At 39.2% G+C, this 22,575-nt stretch overlaps 3 protein-coding genes across 10 annotated transcripts in view; 1 reads left to right on the top strand and 2 right to left on the bottom strand.

Moving 5' to 3' along the window:
• Window positions 1-116: 116 nt before the first annotated feature.
• On the bottom strand, window positions 117-8,347 carry LOC111252001 (cystatin-2). 5 transcript variants are annotated; one of them, XM_022809256.2, is made up of 5 exons: window positions 8,206-8,343; window positions 5,639-7,856; window positions 5,336-5,372; window positions 4,136-4,269; window positions 117-2,943 (listed from the first exon to the last, which is right to left on the bottom strand). In XM_022809256.2, the coding sequence occupies exons 2-5, from the start codon at window positions 5,708-5,710 to the stop codon at window positions 2,767-2,769; spliced, it is 420 nt and encodes a 139-aa protein (XP_022664991.1). In that variant the 5' UTR covers window positions 5,711-7,856; window positions 8,206-8,343; the 3' UTR covers window positions 117-2,766. The 5 variants fall into 5 exon arrangements, with proteins under 5 accessions (XP_022664991.1, XP_086847068.1, XP_086847067.1 ...); XM_086990942.1 differs by having other exon boundaries at window positions 5,639-5,715; window positions 8,206-8,322; XM_086990941.1 differs by lacking the exon at window positions 8,206-8,343 and having other exon boundaries at window positions 5,639-5,715; window positions 7,615-8,084.
• LOC111252003 (uncharacterized) lies at window positions 8,314-10,187 on the top strand. Of its 2 annotated transcripts, none has more exons than XM_086990944.1 (2): window positions 8,314-8,939; window positions 9,419-10,187. In XM_086990944.1, the coding sequence occupies exons 1-2, from the start codon at window positions 8,819-8,821 to the stop codon at window positions 9,616-9,618; spliced, it is 321 nt and encodes a 106-aa protein (XP_086847070.1). In that variant the 5' UTR covers window positions 8,314-8,818; the 3' UTR covers window positions 9,619-10,187. The 2 variants fall into 2 exon arrangements, with proteins under 2 accessions (XP_086847070.1, XP_086847071.1); XM_086990945.1 differs by having other exon boundaries at window positions 8,314-9,007.
• A 178-nt stretch (window positions 10,188-10,365) lies between these two features.
• Window positions 10,366-22,575, bottom strand: part of LOC111252002 (uncharacterized) — a 56,131-nt gene continuing 43,921 nt past the window's right edge. The window contains exons 6-7 of one of the 3 annotated variants that reach the window (XR_015329104.1): window positions 21,370-22,441; window positions 10,366-19,880 (exon numbers count right to left, since the gene is read on the bottom strand). Coding sequence is in view for 2 of the 3 variants with exons in the window: in XM_022809260.2 (XP_022664995.1) it covers window positions 22,161-22,441 (281 nt within the window). In the remaining variant the exon portion in view is untranslated. Of the gene's footprint in view, window positions 22,442-22,575 lie in introns of all 3 variants that reach the window. The other 2 variants (XM_022809260.2, XM_022809259.2) reach the window with 2 other exon arrangements.

The following is a 22,575-nucleotide window of genomic DNA, read 5'->3' as shown; positions in this document are numbered from 1 at the left end:
AGGAGAACATTATTCGATTGAGTCGAAATTTTGTCAACGATTCGGTGAAAAATAATAAATATTATAACAATAGCACTGTAGAATTATTAATATATGATTAAAAAAAAATCGGTGTGTGACTGATGTTTTGCATGGTTATAGTTTATTCATAGCTACTTATACTCTCAACTTTGTCCTTCATAAATAAGCTTATCATTTTGCTATTACAGATCTTCGATGGTATTTAACTTAGGTTTTAGCACTTGTAATGCCTATAAGCGCCGTCTGTTAATGTGGCAAATACTCCTTTAAATTTATATAGTGCATATTCGTATACATATGCTTTTGTCGCACCATGACATGGTGGCAAGCAATTTTTTACCTCGTTGTGGTTTATTTCGTTTTTGTCTCAATATTCATTTCACTAAGGAACAGGGCAGAGGTTAGTTGCCTTGCAAGTATAGTCCGTCGATGTTGATTGTAGAGTCGTTGAATTGACAACGTTCATCTTAAGAAAAATCAACCGTACGTCTAATATTTGGCAAGGTAAGTAACGCATGTGTTTGTTTATAATTGCAAGAAATTACTTGAACCGTACCTTAAAAGAAGTATGGATGAATACCAAGCATTTTCCATTGTGAACAATTCTAATACAAAAACAAGCTACTTACGACCTCTTTAGCAGACTGGAGAACAGTTGTCCATTGGAAGTATTTAATATCTGTGGTAACAATAATAATAATAATAACAAAATTGGTTGTATTATAGTACTAATGTAAGCTTCATATTATTAGGGTTTTGCGTTACGATGTTTTTATTAGGTTGTTTAGAAAGTAATAATGGTTTCCGCTTATTGCTTCGTTTCGTTAATTTTTCATTTACTGATGATCAAGTGCTACATACCGTTAGAAAGTCCTTTTCTTTCCCATATAATGTGGTCATCGTCTTGTCTCCAGATCATAAAGTTTAACCTTGAGATTGAGTTCCAAAAATGAGTATTCTAATGATGAAAGCAACATTTTCAACACTCGCCGTGCACTGAGGCAAAAAAAAACTGCCGAAAAAACTTTCGACTGATGTACAACATATATCTAAGCTAAGAATACATTTTTTAATTGGCCTGCTACGTTCGAGCTTAGCATTTTTACCTGACAAAAGCAGTTCAGTATGTTTCTATAGTTCAAGGACTACTTTGACCCTGTTTTGAAGACAGAGAATTGTTACATGCGCCTACATCGTTTAGCTGCTGAGTTGTCACTATACGAGGGACAATGTTCTGGGTTCAACGAAAACTTGGTGTCGTAAATTCACTTCTTGTTTAGCTGACATGCTCATCTTTGAAATACAAACTCTGAGTAAAATTTTATCACGAGACAAAACGGAGATATCAATAAATCGGATTCGACCTGTGACTTCATGGCAACGTTGAGGAGAACGGTGTTTGATCGAACCATTTTATTAACGACCAAAATTTTATCAACAATGCGATGATAGGCAAAATATGTCATAGCTATAATACTCTGGAATTTTTAATATGTAGTTTTCAAAAGAATCGCTATGATTCTAGTTTACTCATAGCTACTTATATTATGAACTTTTAGTTTTTCATAAATAGGGTTGTTATTGTGGTGTTGAATTGGAACATAATTATTTATAAGTTTTCTTGGTTATCCCCATATAATGTTAAACTATCAACAAACGAGTTATAACAAGGAGCGGTGTTGTCTAGGTGGCTAATGCTCCTTCTTTTGAACGCGTCACCATAGTAATCATGGACATGCAGCCATCGTTAGATTTAAATTATTGGCAGATGGTTGCTATGATAAATTATTATCAAGTCATTTAATAGATCTATTAGGGAAATCTTAGCTAAGTCAGCAAGATTCGCTTCGACTTGATCTTCTAGGTGGGGGAAATCCTTGATACTACACCGAAAAGGTAATTCCAAGGACTTGTTCACATTGGAATAGCCGAAGACGTTGAAAAACGAACTGGAAAAGCAATGCAATAAACAAAAATCGCAGTTACTTGCCGAACAGCGTAGTATTCCTCATTTGAAGTTAAATATCTGCAAGTGCTGGTGCCTGGCTTTAAGGCCAACGCGCAACATGCGCAATATTAATATGGGACGTCACAATACAAAAAAGCTATATTAGATTGTTAATAAAATAATTTTTTTATAGAAGATCAATGACGATTTATTAGACCATTATCGAATGACATTTTTGTTCCTGAAAAGACTTTTTGTCTGTTTTATGTTATCGCGAGGTGACGCCTGCTTTATTAATTAAACGGCTACATACGAAGCTCAACAACGGTTCAAAGGAGTTTGTTCTAAATGTTTTATTTCCGTTGGAATTTGTTTCGAGCAGATTTTCATACGTGATTGTGCAACATTGCTACAGTTATCGTATTTAGAATCATCTAAACTGAGAAATTAAGATAGATCAGCTCGATATTAGGATGAAAAAATATCGTAAAGGATAGCTTAAATAAAAATACATTCCACTTAATCTACACGATTCTGTGCATCTTGTGCTTCTTTATCTTCTAAGTTGATGGAAACGATTTCAATATACGAAATAAATAAACGAATATGTAAATAATTTTGTTCTTACTTTTAGTAAATAAAATAGAAATAATTATAATAAGAAAGAGTAATAGCTCCTTATAAAAGTGAATTTCGGGCTTATATAGAGTAATTGACGTGCAAAACTGAATTTATTGCAAGGAAACTTATATTCGTATAACTATATGTATGTTAGCCACATAATTTGATCAAAATTATTAATGACAATAAAATGAGGTAAGTTCCTTGATGTGTTCCCATGGCCTTTCATAAACGAGCACATCGCACTGGCGGGTGATACTGGCATTTTTCGGAATGCATTGTCCCACGTCGAAAGGATTGTGAATAGGACATGATGTCTCAGAAACAACCAGCTTCATTTTCGTATTCCAACCCTGGGAAGATTGATTTCATCAATTAAGGAACAGATACAAGAACGTCTGAATATATATCGCTGTATGTCGTAGATTTATATATATTTAGGGTCGGTCAGAAAGCAATTTTGGTCACTCTCAAACATGGCTACCTAGACATTTTATTTAACCGTTTGATTTATTTCTGTGTTGAATTCGACACCTCTCTGACCATTACTTCTCGGTTGAAAAGAGTGCGTCTGAGGAATAACAATTGTTGTTAGAGGTGCGCGGCAGTATCCGACGTCGTCTGCTTTCAGTTTATTAGCGCTAATGATCCCTATTTAAACTGTAAGGCACGCTCTACACAATCATCCTGCGATGGCAATGAACTACAGACTTTATTGTTATGTATGGACATCTAGCGCGGTCACCTTAAGAACTTCCTGCAGTAAACCGTACCGCTACCCCTGATCGTCTGCACGCAGCAATAGGAATAATTAAAATGAACACTAAAACGTATTATGTTCCACTAAGTCAGTAAGGTCCTGTTGCAGACCATTTGACTATTTATATATAATTGCTTGCGTCTCCAGAAAACAGTTGGCTCGATCCAGAATCGGTATCGTGGATGCAAAATTCCGTTCTAACAACACTTTTTGGCGCAGGAAAGGATATTTAAACCTCGGATAAGCCTCAACATGAACGACTCATGTGATCGGGAGATGACTGAGGACGCACACTACGTAAGCTTTGGGAAATTACGGGAAATAGTAAATGTAGACTGCAATTCATCTCATTCACACTGAATTGTGACAGTTTGAATATACTAGCACAAAATATTTTTGTTACATAACAACGTTCGACCCCATTAGATTATGTCCTTATATCTTTCGTGTTTTTTTTGTTCTATCCTAACAGATCGTAACTAACCGAATCCACACAACATGGTCTAATGAATCTATCAATAGGTTGCCTCCGTGGAAGTCCTTTTCATTCGTTTAGGGTACGTCTGTTAACAAAAAAAAGGTAAAAAATTACGAAATGCCAAAAAAAATAGTTTCCGTAAGCAGATTTAATCCCCTACAAAATTTGACCCTATATAAAATCGAAATTACTTTGTGACCGACTTATATATGTGAATATATATACCTTTTCCATAAAACATAGATTTGTTTAATAAATATTAACTTATCAACAGGCAACTCAAGCCCTATAAGTAGGTTTTACTTACCGCAACAGTTTGTTGATGTGCTTCGGTGATGTTCAATACAGCATCATGAAAGGCTCGTTTCTCGGCTTTTGCAACAGTCGTTGCTGCGAACTGCGCAAGCTCACCAAGTTCTTCCTCTTCGATTTCCTTTGCATCTAAAAGTAAATTGAAAATCTAGTTTTTGTGATGAGTTATCGTATCGTTGTAATCTACTTATGTTTCTTTTGTTTCTATGTTTTTACTACAGAATCTTTCGATTAGAGCAGAAAATATAAATTCAAATAAAATAGAGCGCCCTCTTTCTCATTTAACCATAGTGTAAATATGTGGCAATTCTTTATAGAAAAGCAGATCAAGTGCAGGAAATTTGTCGATTGGCTGACTGAACAACTACAGGTTGAGCACAGTTAAAGACGAGGTTTTTTTTTTGGCAATAAGCTCCGTTTTCATGGTGATGGCTTCGTAAACTGTAAGTTGTGGTATTTGTAATAACGAAAGATCACGAGAAACAAATCCATGCTAAACGTTTTACGGTTCGACGAAGATTTTGGGTTGAAGACGCAGTCATTAGACCATTCGTCCTTAAACACTCTGCGCACAAACGATTATATCAATTCAGTTTTTGCGTGTCAACTCAATCGAACGTATTTCGAAAACGTGTGGTTCCAACAGAGCGTTTCCAAAGCAAAAAACATTTTTCATTAGAGTCTAAGTTTTCCCTTTTAGGTTAGGACAGTTTTATTTCACAAACTTCTTTTCATTAAAAAAATGTTCGATAATAGCAACAAACCTACCGAGTGTAAAGCCTACAACAATACCAGACAGTTTATAGTGGCTAACAATACAGCCAGAGGCGCTACAATATGACCTGCTTCAACAATATAATTAACGTTGGAGATTAACGCTTAAAAGAGCCGGTTTATTCATATAACTTTAATGGTGGTACGAAGGCTTTGACCACAACTCAATAATTGTTTGCTATTGAAAAGATAGACTAACGGGCATAAATACAACTATAAATGTAAGTGGTATATTCTGAGCGTCGAGGGTAATGCTTATGCAGGTGGGCGCTATTATATTCTCAAGCTTAATGGTAAAGGAAAGATATAGAAGTGCAATATTTTTAGAATGGTGTCTGTTCCGACCAAGCACGACGGTTGCTAAGTTTCACGCCAGTCGGTTACAATATAATCTATTTCGACATCTCTTGTGGTCGCTTACCCAGTTGCCGGAATTCTCCACGAGTCCTACGCGGATTCTGAAAAATGGCACGTTCTTCACTTATATATAGAATCGAATTTTCTAGGTATAATTTTCTCAAGAAAATACAGTTCTTGTCGGCATCGCAACAGAAAAGGAAAGTATTTCCGTCAGTACCAAATCTAAATACTGCAACCATGGTTATCGATGCAAGTAGGCGGAAACGGCCGTGGATCGCTATGGAGATTCCATTAAAAGTTATCCATTCAGTATCTGAAAGACTTTTGCATGACAACAAACTAAAGTGTTAATGAACGTTCATACCTTTGATGCCAAACCAGCGGACGAATACACTACAACCAGTGCAGTCAGCGCGAAAATGGTGTGGGGTTGCATCCTCCCTTCAGGATTACGATGCTCGCCGCGCAAAGAAGGAGAACAACAAACGACGGTGGGAGGTTAGTCCCAGCCTCGCAAAGGGGGCGAGAGGACCGCTATATGTCCGTTCGCAGATGATGGCTTCCTAGTCTATTTTACTTGTTCTACTAAGTGAGCATTTGCTTTGGAATTATTTCCTAATATACGTATTTGATTTCAAACCTCCTCCTTACGAGACAAATAGTGAAGAAGAGGTAGTGAATTGCATGTATGGAGCGTGCTGATTTTATTCCCATGAATGTCGTCATCATCATTTCAAAATTCATTAAATACGAAATTAAATGTCGTTCTCATAGCTGAACTTTTCGGTGACTAAATTTTGACGGGCAAAGCTTTCCTACTTTTTGTCGAGTGCATGTGAAGCCATAAGCGACTAAAATAACCAGTTTGCGTTTTTAGCACTGTTTTGAATATCTTAAATGTAAATTTGGCGAAAACAAACTGAAACAAATTGTCTCTTTTGTAGGTTAATACACATGGCCAAACATAAATGGCCAAGCATAATGCGATTGATTTTGTACTACCCCCTATCACTGTAGGTTTTCGATTGGGCGTAATAATTTTTTATTCTTTATTGATAATTTTACGAAGAAATAAGTTTTTTGAGAATTCAATTCAACTAATTTATGTAGAGTGAGCGAATGTCATCCAAGGAAGGATAGTTGTCATTTACCATAGCAACATTTGCAGATCAGCTGAGAACCGCTAGACCGAGGCGTAATGACAATACCCAATTTCTATGAGAAACACACGACACGTTGATCGCTCGGAACTAAGAACTGAACAGTGCCGCAGTTGAAATGGGACGGAAACATTTACTCTGTCACGAATAGCCAGTAGTCGGTAGTTGCCTGCGCAAAAGGCACTGATGATATCAATTTGTTTAAGCGTTTAAATTTGCGAGCTCCTTTCTGTGATCAAATGGCCGGAGATAATATAAATTAGAAGCGCAAAGGGAATACTTCTTAGACGAATAACGCCTTTCTCTTCGACGGGAGTTCAAAACGCTTCGCTGCCTGCCCATTAACCACCAATGTAAGAATCAGACTTGTAGGGCATACATCGGTCCCAAAATCGGCGGCAACAGTGACGACGAAAAGAAGTATTTTTTATCGCCAATAAGATCGACTCTTAGCGACCTCGTCCTAGCTGCGCTACGAGAGCTAGACAACGCGGCCGGATACGAGCCAGTTTATACGACGTACAATAGAACTAGAAAAAGTGCGAAAATATATTTTCTTTTAAATTAACTACAAAAAATTTCTTTTTTTAAAATAATTGCGACAATATCGCGTCCTCAATATACTCGACAACTGACGTCTTAATTTTAAGAGAAACGTGGGCCGTGGCAATGTTTCCTTTACCAGACCTCGTCACTGCAATGTACATGAGACCCACAGGGGAATTAATTCATGAACGAAGGCTTAACATTTCGAGGGCCCATGTAGTTACCTGCCCATCACACGGGTCTTAATAATTCATTTCTAGAAGATAGGCTGCTGACTTGGCACTAATCCATTGCACAAGGAGACATTCTTAGATATTCGATACGCTTAATATCTCTATGGGTAGCGTATCTGCCGGCTAATCTTAGGGACACGCTGTAATCTAGGTTCGAATCCGGGCACAGATAGACTGTGTTTTCTGTTGAGAACCAGCCGTCCGATAGAACGCCTAACAGCGATGCCGGATGTAAAGCTCGAAACGTAGAGTTCGAGAGAAAACGCTGATCATACTTTATACGAAAGACTGATCTAAGTAAACTCAAAGACTGCGATGTTAAAGTCTTTCAGTGTGCTGAAAACTATCACGTCGATCAATATCATAGCTTTCTGAGTACAATTCTCAGGCACTGCACTGACCCGAATAGACTAACACTTGTCGAACCGCGACGAAACTCCGAAGGTTTTTGAGAGTAAATCCGAGAAACAGAGCACCGTACAATGATTTTTACGATGATACAGCAAGTCGTCTTGCGATCCAAAGATTAAGCCGTACTTGTAGATTAAGGCATGACTGTCCCCAAAGCAAAAGTAAACAACTCCTGGGCTATCTCGGAACGTAATTTATCTGATTCGACTCAGCCGCTCTGTCTTTATAGAAACTAAAGGGTATGAGAATAGTTGTTAGTTTCATACAAATATGGAAATGTATATAATGCCGCGGGTCGAAATAGTAATCCGATGTTATTAAACATGCATGGGCCAAATCCACAACGTATAAGATTCTTAAGTCTGAACTATATATAGCGTTGTTGAGCAAAAGTTTTATTTATTTAACAGCAATTTAAAAACAAATGATAGACATATTGGTATGAACTCATGCATTTTAGAACGTGCACACACCGTTAATTTAAAGCTCTAAATGACGTTCACAATGTGGATTACTACAAGGAAACGTTGTTGTTCTTTGCCATCAGCTGCTGGTTGAATTGTCATTGAGAGACCACTTACGTGCAAAAGCCTTTGTTTGTTCGCGTCGATTCTATTTGAAGCGCTAACATCGAAACAGATAGCGGACATTTTGGAATCGGGTTCCTACTAAGAGGTTCTAACAAGTGCAATAAACTACCTCGTTGATGATCCTTCTTGTTGTATTTGCCAGAAGTGTTTGTTGCATTCCCTCTCTCCACGCATCATCGACACACAAACATACCCGAGAACATTCATAGGCTTTAACGAAACCTGCATATAGAGAGCAGAACAAAAACAGTGGTCTGCAGCTCTGTTCCACGTGCTTCTTTTACAAAAGATTTTAGAAGAAAGCGCACAAATCGAAGCAAGTAGAATTAGAGAAGTTCTTGTTAATATGAAGAACCAGAATACATTTTAGCGTGTGTTAAAAAAGTATCAGACTTGAGTGCTTTTAATTCATACAAGATAAGAAATTCACGAGGGTTTCGTAAACAAGTGAAGGAAAAGAAAGGAGACTATATTTCATGATGAGGACGGTGTGCTGCTACTGAGCAAAGTACTGAAAGTTATATGAGTAGAAAAAAAGGTGGTCTAATTATTATAATTGAAATTAGGAATTTCCCAGATAGAACTGACGCCGTACTATTCCACGATGGATTCCACTGACATTCTAGAGAGCACCTCTTGGTCTCGGCATCAAAGCACGTTCTTTTACAGCGTGTTTGTCTTCTGGAACTTCTGTGGTCTTGTAACAGCACTTAGTGTTATTGCCGGTTAGGATTGTTTTGGTTTCCATTAGGAACTGCGATATATAATATAACGTGTTATATTGGATCTATGGGTATGTTATTACATACATGATACTCTTTAGACGATTTTCTCTTATTGTCCGTTTCATCAAATGGTTACGCTTAGTAGAAGCAATGATATCACTGTGTAAACTGAAATACGTAATACGGACGCCAGTGTTTTGGCATCATTGAAGCCCCCGGATGTGGTACTTATTGCTCGATGCACACAATTCGTTTGAACGATTACTTGAACATTTAATAAACAGTCTAAAACCAGGATACGGTTACAACTATGGCGGACCAAAGACTTTTTTTCAACCCTGGAATATCGACGTGGAGTGAAACTATGATGAATATACACCGTTATGGTGACCTAAAAATACAGGTTGCTACACTCAAATTCTATCTTAAAATAGGTTACTCATCTTTTAGGTTTAATCTTGACCGATCTTTCTTTATAGGTACTTGGTTAACTCAAACTATCTGGCGAAACCGTAAAGCGGCCCGGAGGAAGACATCTAACCTTCACGCTGAAGGTATCGAACAAGATGGTTGGAACGGGTTAAATTCAGAGGAGGAAGCAACATTGCAAGACTCGCAAAGAACCTTCTACGTACCATTCGTAAACAAAAGTAGCGAGGCTCGACTTAAAATTCTTTGATTTCGAATAGGCATCCGACACATGTACGTGACACGTATAGTATATTATGTTTTGCCAATACGACGAAAGAAATGATGTAAACATATGTATCTGTATGCTTTGTACAAACATGAATATTGTAAAACTCAGTGTGTAAAACTAGGTCTAAAAATCGGTCACTGTATTGTTTTCTTTGAGCAAATTCAAACGAATCTCTTCTGGAAGGCGGTAAATCTCTATGTCAATACTTAAATGCGTGAGCTTCTTGAATCAAATTTCTAATGGGGAAAAATTTGAAGACTGTCCTCCTGGCGCGATCACCCTTTAATCGGGTTACTACCCATAGCGAATGCGTAGAGTTAGCTGTTTCCACCAGATATAAATTCTAACTGTATACCGTGTTCCGTTTCAACGAACTCATCCTGTTGCAAACACTACTGTTCTCCAATCAGTGCTGCATAAAATGCGTAAAATTTCTAGTAGCATATACTGTGTAATAGTTGTAAGTTGCTGAAATGGGTAAGTAAGTGAAGAAAACGATATCTCTGTACCAAGGACTTTGGGTCAATAAAGTACTACGAAGACTTTGATTTCGCCTATCGTCAATGCAAGTAACTGTTAGAAATAGAATGAAATATTAGATACTATATGGAGTACCTCATATATTGATTGGTTATAATATATATTTGTGGGTACGTGTATATGTTGGTGTGTGTGTTGCACGTTAGAGTTCACGGCATTAGATTGAGGAGTCGTACAGCAGACCAGTCGAAATAAATAAGTCAGCTATCCTTTATTAGAGAAAGGGTTGCTTTATCCGTCTCGTTGTTTGTCTAGACATTTCTCTTGCCACTACGCCATCATATATATCTAGATAAATTTATTCTATTATTATGAAAAAAATTATTTATCCCTGAGCTAAACATGTAACATTATGTAGAGATTCCCATACATTACTAGCGAAACTAATGTATATAGCCATAACAAATGCAATTAATTTATGTAGTTCAATTATGACACAATATATTATAGACGACTGGAGGGCATTTTCCACTTGACACTCTGGTTGTATAGAGAATGCCCGACAGTTGTCGGTTGCATCTTGTCCGTAGCCATCCGGTTTGGGCGGCTGCATTAAATGAAAAGAGTAGGACGGGGGGGGAAGCTCAGAACAGCGCGAAGGTATTTTCATTAATTATCGAACAAGTTACGGTGCTACTTCTGTGGACTTCGTACTGGTAACTTGTCGCCTGAGCAAATGCCTAACAGTTCAAGAACCTGAAGTGAAACACGAAAAAAACACATAGTTTAACGGGCTTTTGACTACCGTGAGCAGAATAGTTTATGGAGAACGTCAGTCGATGTTCTCCATATATGGCGTATACGACGGTCGCACGCTGAGACACTTTGGCAGCGCGATCGGATGCACAACGAGTATTAGGAATATAACAACCTGTACGTGAACGTGGTACAGATCGGCATATATATTAGCGGTGGTTTTGTGATTACAATGAATACATATCTGATACAATGTATAATACATAAAGGAAGGTCACCATTTAGCCAAACCACCCTGTATACCTGCTTTGAGTGTAGAGACGAATGTTTTGCCTAAAATTATAGCTCTCGAGCAAACAATAATAACCTGTTACAGTTTTATGTTAACCTTAAGCCTTGGTTGGTGGAAGGTTTGCAATGTTTTTCATTTTTGTTTACTTTTCGTGTGTTATATCACAGATATTATTACTATGACTGAATAATAAAGATGAGCAGGATTTGAGTCGCGGGTTTCCACCAGCGAAGCACTACAACGGCAAACGTCTCTAAAGTCGAGACTGTAAAGAGATACATACCGTACATTTTTTCTGATTGCATCGTGCTCGTGCAAGTTTTTTTTGCACGTATCCAGTTCTCTGTACGTAAATACACGTTGTTTTAAATGCAATTTTCTTAAAATTTTAAAACGACTTTTTTTAAGAGTGAAAGTAGCCAAACCGGCAGAATTCGTTCGGCACTATAAGGTTCCTACGATGAATTTCGAATCAGTACGCAGCCATTTATCCGAGGGCGTCTATTATCTCAAAGGGTAGGAAGTGTAGATAATATATTTTTTCAAGATGGGAATCAACTGAGGCATCTGACGATTTCAGGCATTTCAGACTGATTTGTATCATTAACGTCTTGGCACTTTCACAATTATACATCAGTTTTTATTCTCTTTGATCAGCATCAAATCCTTATCATCAAACGTCTGAAAAGACACCCATATATCAACGCTTCAACATTTTTCCCGTGAACAGTCAAAGTGAGACTGATGAAAACTTATACAAAAATCGAAGAAAAACAAACATTGCAATGACTAAAAATGTTCAAATATTATTAACTTGATATTCTCATATCGTTTGCTATAAATAAAATTTATATAGATTCATTAACATTGTGATGGTTAATTTGTAGATTATTATGGTATAATATTTTCGCCCATTGTGTTTGTTCTTAATACATTTCAATATAATTTTTTATGTAATACATTTTACCGTCGAACTGATAGCTAAGCTATACTAAAGAGTAGTAATTTATCGTAATAAAAGAGTGGTAACTTTACGTTCATAGAAAATTAATAATTTTCATTTCATTATTAAAAAGAAAATGCAAACACGATGATTTCTCAGTTAGTTTCATTTTATAGAGTATTCATTATATGATAATAATAGTACGATTATAATCAACGTTTTCTCTATTAATGGATATTGTATTTACCGGCAAATATACCGTCAATGTAGACTGAAGAATGTTCTCAATTCTTCTGATGATTGCACTGTAGGATGTAGATTGACTATTCATGCTATTATTATTGCGAAATCTATTAATATTAACCATCTATAAGATAATGTCACATCCAAGTTTGTTCAAGCTTCACCTAACTTCACTCTCTCTAGAGCTCCCTTCTTCAATTTTATTATTGTTTTATGGGTCTATATAGAAACTAGTTTATGAAACAAAGAACTTGACATATACTTTGATACATTTCTTTTAATAATTCAATTTATTTTTGTTGTTGAATAATAAATAATTTGAAATATTTGAAATAATACCGTATAAGCCAAACATTTTGTAACGCACTGAGGTAGTAAAGAGGCTTGATTATGCATTCAGCCATATAATCTGGATATATGTTGCGATGTTTTCTGCTTTTGAATTGTTTTCAACTTTGTTTCGTGTGCAAAGTTTTATCTCGCTTATGTTTTGTAAGCAAGAAAAGTCTTTGATCAGTTCTATATCTCTAACCGTGCCGGTTAACCCAGTAGCGTTTAAGACTACGCGTTTGTTTTTTCCCAATATATACTATTAACTGATTTACTCTTAGTCTTGAACTATTGGCAGTCGCTTTTTTGTGTTTCCTTTTTCGCTTTCCTTTTTCGCGCAAAATTAACTCGTTTTAGTGTCCAATTGTGAGGCTGACCACACAATCAGACCTTCTGATTAGAAACATCAGCTACGTCTACACTTATTTACCCTCGCCTGTCTCTTTATGTTGACAGTAAGCTTACGGAGGAATACGCCACACATTGAATTCGATCATCGTTTTAAGTAGAGACCGTTTGCAACATCTAGGACCATTGGTCATTTATAGTAAATACGAAATGAAAATTTCTATCACGGGAAAAGTAGTATTCAAACACTTAGTGTACGCGAAAAATCACTTCAAATTGCGGTTAGACAAAACGATCTAAGGATTAGACCACGATGAAATTGTGGACCTATTTAGGAACTAGGGGATGTAATTTCAATAGTCACGCGTATACTTCGATCTCTCAATGTTTACAGACCATCAATGCCAAAGGTTTGTTTGAAAAGAGAACTGTTCCGGATTGTTATAAATTTGTTTCCCATTCGACGAATTTGTCAGTTCTTAACGAAAGCTTTATCCTGTAAAATTTTAAGCAACAGCGTAATACACTTAATGGCTTATATTTAAAACTGCGACAAAAGCGCGAAGAACTCAGACGGCTTTTCAATAAACTCGCTTTATTTACGTGACTAAATCAAGTGAACAGAGAATCCTATGGTGAGAGCTACGTGTTAACAACGAATAGTCTAAACCCATTATTGCGGCTTCGATTTTCTAGGTTAGGATTATTATTTTTTTACCATAATAATTTCTTAATACTGTGTTTCATGATACAACCATCAATCACATTGGTTATACGTCCTGAGAACATGGCGGCTTACTGCATTGGCACATATAATAACACGACTCGTGAACATTCACAAGCCAAAGGCGTTTTTCCAGTCAATGATCAAAGGTATTACGGTTGGAAATAGTCACAGCACCGATAAACATTTGTAATTTTACATTATTAGTGAACAGATGTGTGTGTAGATATATATACATGTTCTCGAATATATTGTTATAGAAGAGTGTCGATTTGTTGTCGCATTATGAATTCGTATATTCATCGAAGCATACTACGTGCTCGCTGCTTAGAAACTAAAGCGACCTCTTGCGGCGTCAGTTTATAATACTGCCAAGCCTTAGCGGGTTACGCGGTAAAAACAACAGGGATAAGACAATGACAGAGGTACTAGAAGAAACTGTGAAATGAACAAAATAACAGTTTCAATTATCAAGACTTATGTATTGTGTAATATATATGATTTTATGCGCAAACTAATCATAAATGGGCTGCACCAAAATGGCGGTAAAAGTAGGCAATGCCGCAAGGGATAATAAACCAAACACGTGCTATCTCAGATTCACGGAAATTCTCGACAGTACGCGTTTTCCGTGTAGATAATTATTAAAAAAAAGTAAAGTACAGGGAGCACGATGAATCTACAGCACATCACATATAGCACTTTCCTTGCCAACCCCTCTTCAAATGCCACCAGTAGTGCTGCCGATTACAACAATGCCGACCCATCGTTAAGAACGTTTGCCCCAGAAAAACTGTGTTTCACATAAAAAAAAAACTGCCAGCATCACCCCGCGCCATGTGTGTAAAGCGTTTTCAGATTCTAAAATGGAGAGAGAAGCGGGAAGGTTCAATCACATAAGAGCATCCTTGTAGATCGACCGACAAATTCGTCCTGGCAATTGTAGCCGCTAGCGGTCAGCCGTCCTTAGAAATGTGCAGGGTGGGTGACCTCAAATCGTTAATGACCACGCTAAACCTGCACTGCCACTGGTTGACAACAACAGCTGTGTTTACATATATTGCCGTTTCAAGTCTACTGGACGCTGCCCCAGAGATAGTTGACGTGAAAACTAACATTTTCCAACGAAGAAGATGATGTGACGAGCTCAGTTGGCTACTTCAAGCAGTGGGATACTGCAACTGAGAACGACAAAACCGTTGCGCTGGCCTGGTTACTACAAGGGGCCTCGTAACAGTTGATCTCGACCCTGCCGTTATCTGACGATAGCTACACATTAGCTTTAAAGCTGTTTTATGGCAGGTATATGGTATCGGATGCCGAGAAAAAGGCCATAATAGCAAGCGCCATAACTGTGCCTACGGTAAAGTAGCAAACTGGTATTGTTACTATGCATGAGTGTGACTAGGCGGACGACACTTTCAATGGAAACGGCCAATTCCCCTTCGAGGATCTCTCAATGACCTCAAAATTAAAGTAAGGTGGACTTTGTCGACTGGCGTAATTTTAAACCTTGAAGACCGAGACCGTCATTCAGCTCTAGGGTGGAGAGCCGACGTCCGGCAGAACTTGCAACGCGTTGCCTAACGCCACTGTGGCATCTGTGGTATGTGTGTCCACCGGGACAGATCCCTCCTAAAGACAGCGTCAACAATAGTCGCTAAGTGTTAACATAAATAGCATTAATCGCAAACCAACAGCGCCAATGAAAAAGAAGGTCGTCCGCGTCGTTCTCGATATAGATTCACTGCGAATCTATAAAAGCACCTGAGTCCGAAACAAGGTTCACTGCACAGCTCGCGTACTGACAACGTCGTGATGTAGGTGGAAAATACGCGGTGTACTTCAAAATGTGGCATTTTCTTCCGATCCGCCGTGAAGGTCCGAGGGTTGCGTGTAGTGTTTATGAAACGAGAAACTACTATAATGGTCGATACCAACTGCTGGATCGTCGTCGCTTGTATTGTATAGGCGGTTCCTGGTTCAATGGTTACGTTTGCGACTTCCGGATTAATCAAAAGGCTGCCCGACATTTGCCAGCATTCATGACGGGCCAGCGCTAATCAATTTGTTTGCCTAAGCACGTCATTTCGAAGCGGACCCACATATTGCGATATAAATGCGAAACGTCATACGCAATCTGGCTCATGACAATCAATCTACAATCGACGAAGCTTCAATAGCGGAGATGTTCTTATTAACTGAGTGCGCCAATTTTTCAAGTCCCCTTTTGTGAGCGTGGAAAAAAGGTCGCCAGTGGTCTTAAAAATTTCGCTTCTGTTGATTTGACAGCGACAGCTTCAGAGTGTATGCCGAGCGTTGCGATAACAATCGAGTTCTGCCTGTTGTTGGCGAAGGACGTCTGGGGTCGCTTGAAGCGTTCGAAATCAATGCTCTGTAGACAAGCTATAACAGTTCAACTGTTTAATCACTTATAAGGCCAGCTTATATTAGGTAGCAACACCAAAACGCGGTTCGACCGCAACGTTCGACAATTGAATAATCTCAAGGTCGCTTGTAATCGTTTGATGGCAAAGCGACGAATTCCGCTAAAGACTTAGCAAAAAACTTCGAGTTCAAAAGAAATCACCGACGTTGACTTTACAGCATGAAGCGCGCAAGACAACACGTATTTCATGCAATCGTGAAAATTAGCAAAATTGGAAAAAATTGGAGGATAGCTTTCGGCTGCTTTGTTATGGTCTCCAACAAAAGGTAGGTTTCCTGGGTTAAACCTAAACCCGAGTATCATCGTGCTCTTGTTTATTTTCCTCCGGAACCGCATCACTTTGTCAGCTGATGTTGCCATGATGACACGAAAGTTAATTGAACTAACTGCCCGTTCCTCTGGCAACCAGAAGATATAGCTTTACGCGTTTTCGGGATTCAGTTAGTTACTTGGGATGTTACTTCAAATGGCTTCCTTCTAGCAGCGGTCTGCCATGAGCACCTGAAGCGTGTTGATCTTAATTCTGTCTACCGGCTCGATGAGTCGACGTATTTCGATGATTTGTTCACCAAGTGTTGGACCAATCAAGTTGTTACGTTCGTCGATCGTACTATGCGATCCTAGATTCTGCCGACGTGGAACTGTCTATGGTGGAGGTAAAAGTCGCTTTTCGTCTTCGGACTATCCAAGTCAGCGCAGTTGCCATCGTCAACTATTTAGCTGGTATTTAAGGCGTTTAGTATCGTCTGGGCCTTAAGTTGTGATCGCTTTCGTTGTCAAACTCGCTAAACCAATTGCCGACTTGCAACGCGTCACCAAGAAAGACAGACATATTCCGAATTGATGCTTCAGTGTACAATCATATCAAACGCTTGATTCCATTCACGTCGCGCGGCAAGCTTCTGATTCAGCAAATATGGCATAATAGGACGAGCCAGGCGATGGTCAGTTGCACGGTATATTTCAATCACAGGTTAGCGAAATAACCACCCTGTCATGACTGTACACTGTCCGTCTGGACGGCGCACCGGGCAAAATGCTCATCGCCCACCTATTGCACGTTTTTGGGAATATAAACGAACAAGCCTTCACGGTAGCAGCTGCTTTTTATGGTGAAGTCAAGAATTATCGTCGATGAAAAAATTAACTATTACTGGTGCACTGCCGAGGGACGTTAGTGCTGCACAACGTTCGTTTGTAACCATATTAGCAACTCGCCATATGATACTTTGCTGGTAACGTAAGCATCGCCGACGGCTTGAGCGTGGTACGTCAGGGATTAATCTCTTTAAAAATAAGTGCTGGTGGCTGGGCACTGCTTGCCTTACTGAACCTGAGGAGAAGCGACCGGTGTTAAGGTCACAGTGGAGTAGCAATACGAATGAGTCAGTAATCAGTGAATTTCTCGTAATAAACGCGACCCCGCACGTGGCCTTTCCCGCGTCGATAATTGAAAAAAGGCAATTCGGATTGTGGCAAGTGTGATAATATTTGCACATGGCTGTCGTTGCCAATCGCCAGTTTCTAAGACTGCGCTTTGGACCAGAGCTAACTTACTGTGCTGTCTCGAAGCCATTCAGCAAAGTTACTTCGCAGTCGGGAGACGCCCAGACGTAGTTGTCCAAACTTAACGCGCATCATCGGTTCCATGACAGGACTGGTATATTTTGTGCATGTACGCAACTTAGCTTTGATAAGTAAAATGCAATTATAGTTTGGGACAGTTTACACTCGGCGACATTACTTGTACTGCATCATTAGCCTCTGAACGCACATCTCGGCGTGAACATTGTGTTGAAAGCGTTCCGACGGCGCTATTGGGTTTTCCATAGCCGGCGAATCGTAAACGCTCTGCTCGGAGGCTGTGTTTTCGGTCGTCGGATCCACAATAAGCGAGGTGATCAAGTGCAGACATGTCTGTTCACGTAAGCTAGCGCTAACGTTGTTCATTTGAAACCTGTGACAGATATGACCGAGCCGAAGACGCATCGTGCGATCCGGCACTTTATCGTTGCGCTTCCGACGAATCGCCAGTTCATCTGCGACACCAGACAACCATTTCTGCGAATGACGGCAAGCATCAGGCCAATACCGAAATCTTCTTGCGATCTTGTGATCCCGGTTGTTCGCTTGCTGACGCGCACCTTGGAGAAACGGATTTACCGAGAACCTCGTCGTCACAATAAAAACGCTCTCGAGCAGACGCTAGTGCCGAAACTTTACCAGCCCTGAGGAACTCCGCAAACGTTTGCAGACATACTGGCAATCGTCAATGATCGACCCATTTTTCACGTCAACAGCGAAATTGGTGAAGTACTTAGTTTAGCCATGTTTCCCCGTGGTAGGCGGCCAGCTGGTCCGCTGTGCGCCTCCTCCGTCCTCGGCAGGTTCGCGTCCAACGACTGCATCATGTTGGGGTCCCCGAGAGCCGAGCCGTTGCAGTTTCTGCGTACTTTCCGTTAAATGGCATTGTAAATATCTAATGCAGTTGTTGCCAACAAATATCGACCGGGCGACCAAGGCTCTTTCCCGGAGGAACAGCGGGGTATGCTTGCCCCATGAAAACAATGCTTCTTACATTCATTTGAAGCTGGTATGAGCCATTAATGGCCATTTAGTAAGAAACGCAGTTATACTAAAATACACTGCAAGATTCGCAAGTAGAACCGAAAGTCGCCGCTCGAATTCGCTGCAAAAGCCGCCGGAAGATAAAAAAACACACACAGTCTAGAAATGTTTATTCACTTTTAACGATCGAGTGCGAAAATCGAAAACTTTAACGGTACACGATGCAGGGGCGGCGCGTCAATTTCACTGCTGTTTCTCGAACGTATTATTACGAGAAGGTGTGCAAGTTATATGTAGAGTATTGATGCGTAGTCATAAAATAGAATGTGGTAGGCATCAAATTTAATTATGCACAAACTTAAAAACTAAGATCTAGTCGCTTGTAGCATTCATTTGTGGTACTACCAAGCCCTTGGCGGAGCAACAGCAACAAAAAAAGAGTAACTATTTTCATTACAAAAAAACAACAATTGCAGTTGTCACGTGACGAGGATTTATATAATTGTGTATTTTAACCATTTGGGCGCTAAATAAACAACTGAGCTGGGCCGAAGCGGTGGTAAAAACGCGCCATCTCGGGATGACGGAAATTCTCAATAGCATATCACGTGTTTTTTGTGCAGGTAAATATAAGTGGGAGGAAAGTATAGCGACCACAGTGAGCTTCCATGTTTTTCGTTCGTGAATTGCTCTTCAGATACCACAAGTTGTCACGATGAATTTAGTTATTTACTAATCCTGTGCCGTATTATGTTGTTGATTCATTCACGCCATGTTTCTACGAACATGCGACAAATAGTTACAATAATTATAGGATAATAAGAATATAAATGTTCGAGAATTGAACAATGTACGTACACATGTTTCGATAATAGTAGATAATAATAATAATAATAATATTCAACGGAGCACAAGTCATTATCATTATAGTTGTCGACTGGTGAATCGATGACAGATACAGCCAGCTAGATAGAAAGTATAATGGAAAACTTCGGACAGCAATGACGTCCTCCTAGCAGTTCGTGTAACTAGTTCACTCGTCATGGTAGTAGATTCCGTCGGAGATCTTTCCGCTTTCAGACAACCCCATATCATCCGTTCTGGGTTGCTGAAACAGTAAAATTTGACAATATTTATCTGGAACGCCCCACAAATGCGGTGACAGTGCTGTGTTGGTCTGGAGTCAACTAGTGTGTTTAACCTGCGACATTTCTTGTTATTAAGTTGGTTCGACGTAGTTAGTTCGAGTCGGTAAGTTCCAATCAATGCTTCAGGTTTGCGAAAAGGGAGGTTTTCGCTATGTGTCAGCCATCAAAAAATTACAAAAGCGGGTTTGCTTCTCCCTACAACCGAAATTGCCCCCTACTGCTGCTCACAATAAGGGCTTATCGAACATCTGACGAAACTGTTGAAACTGCAACAAATTCCAAGAAATACTGAAACGAAACTGCTATTTATATAGTTTACAGATACCATTATGACGTTGAACAGCTTTTTCAGTTTACTTCTCGCTTTATCTAGGCTAACCGTGTTACTTCGCATTTGCACCACACCCTCCGTCGTACCCATCTGACTAATAGCTAACATTACGATCGTAAAATTTGTGGTGCCAAGTCGCTGAAGATTATCTCAAACGGACTCATTTTGAGTGAGTTGAAGCTGCATGTTAAATAGATTGCTTTGTACGTCGTACAAAGCTCCGTATTTCGGGATGGATCTGACTAGTTCCTGATTCGCATCCATCACTATGGGAGCCACATTCATACAAAAATTTTGCAAACCGACTGCTAAATTTTTGAGGGGAACGCCGTAATTTTTCTCATTATCATTATTATTATTAACGGTGGACGTTATCACGATGCGATGGGTAAGAATTTGAGTTAAATCAACTGAACAGGTCTAGGAGTTTGGTTTGCCTTTAGAACTGCGTGATTTTCAGGGTGCAAAGCGTCATAGTTTCTTTGCATTTAAATATGCATGCACTTGTCTATTCATATATTTTGGTTTTCAATCATTTTTTTTCTATGTATGTTTTTCTTTAGTCATGTTTCGGTGTATATAGAACGGTAGTATCCTTTAACTCGAAGCGGTAGTGATGATCATTATCGATGACGGTTGTATTAATAGTATTTTTCACTAGTGGCAAATATTGTTGTTGTTATTAAAAGGAATTAGTTGTTGGAATAATTATAGGTTTGCTATTAGGTTATTTAGTTACTATTTGATTGTAGGTTAACTAAGGACACAATGCAGGACGTCGTCAAATCATCCTACTACAAGACAATCTACTTCATTTTCAATTAACTTCAATGATGATTGCCGCTATTATCAGCCGTTACTACTGCTATGTGGTAATATATATCTACTAACAATACTATGACAAACAATGATACCTGTCAGACTTATCAACTAGTCAATTTAGTGATTATTTTTTTTAAAAGATTTTTAATAAGTGAAATAAAATTTGGTATCTACTACTTCTGCTCCTCCTCACCCAAAAGTTTGACTACATGGAAAAACTCAATGCACTCTGGTCAAACAAAATATACAGGTAACAATATTTCTGTCAGTGGCGTAGGGTTACTAGCGCTACTTGCCTATGTATTAGTATGAATGAACGCAATGTTAGAGGGAGAAGACCGCCACCCAAGAGGCTTATTAGCTGTGCTTCTAAATGAGCAGCCTTTTCTCCTTTCAGGAGGACATCAACTCACACCTAGCACCCTCCAAGGACCGCCAAGAAAATAATCACGATGTTCTATCTGGTGCCTGCCCGCTCGCCTGACGTAAGGCGCGACAACAGACATCCAGCTTCTGAAGTTATACTTCACATCTGATGGTGACATTGAAGCTTCAGGTATCGAGATAATGCCGACGAGCACTGTGAAGCGTTTCCGAGGTGATCTACATTAGCATCTCATTGTAGTCATCCTTTTCCAAACAACTGACTGGGCCTCTCAATGATAAAGCTTCACATGCTCGTAAAAATGATGGTCGCCAGAGCAAACTGGAATGGAAAATACGATTTGACGAAACCCGTTTGTTATTAGCTCGAGCTCTTATCCTCAAGTGGGTACATACAACTATTTTGTCTTCGTAATTGCTAATACAATATTTATATCACCGTCTATTGCGTTGTCTTGGTCGCTGTACCAGGTGGGAACGATTTTTGGCTGACGGATAACACGCTGCTACTAAAAAAGCATTACTTTTATGCTACTACATATCGAGTTTTTGACTAGTTCGTTAGTTGTCTTCATTTTGCGAGGGGTGGCCGGTGACTAGTAAGTTAGTGGTCAGAGAAGGTTTGTCTCTGTGTTCATGGCAAACGCCGATGCTGGTATTGCCACTGTCTAAGTTAGGCTCGGAATAATCTAGTGTTATTTAGTTAACTCCTCGCGTCAAGGGAGATACCCAAAATGAGGTCGTTTTGCGCTACCCGGAACATGGTGACTATAAGAACACTAGATAAAATCAAGACGAGATAAGGTGCTGGCCGGCGTCGTGTAGCCGGACTCCTATTGCAGCCGCTACCCTTGCAGCATTCAAAGCAACTATACGAATTCTGACTCCGATCGCATTTGTCCAATCCAAGGCCATCTGATTGCTTCGGATCGCGTAGGCTGCAGGGGCCAAGAGCGCACTTCTTCTCGATATAGACGTGTCCCGCTGAAAATTAGTAAATAAAAACAAGGTATTAACACAGGACCAGATCGACAACGAGTTAATTGTTGGGCATTTAGTTAACGCTCAAAATATTTGCTATTGGTATTTTCTATTATAATAAAACGCTAACAATATTC

Source organism: Varroa destructor, unplaced genomic scaffold (assembly GCF_002443255.2).
Source record: "Varroa destructor unplaced genomic scaffold, Vdes_3.0 BEIS01000005.1, whole genome shotgun sequence".
NCBI lineage: Eukaryota > Metazoa > Arthropoda > Arachnida > Mesostigmata > Varroidae > Varroa > Varroa destructor.
This window is presented reverse-complemented; position numbering and strand designations above follow the sequence as displayed.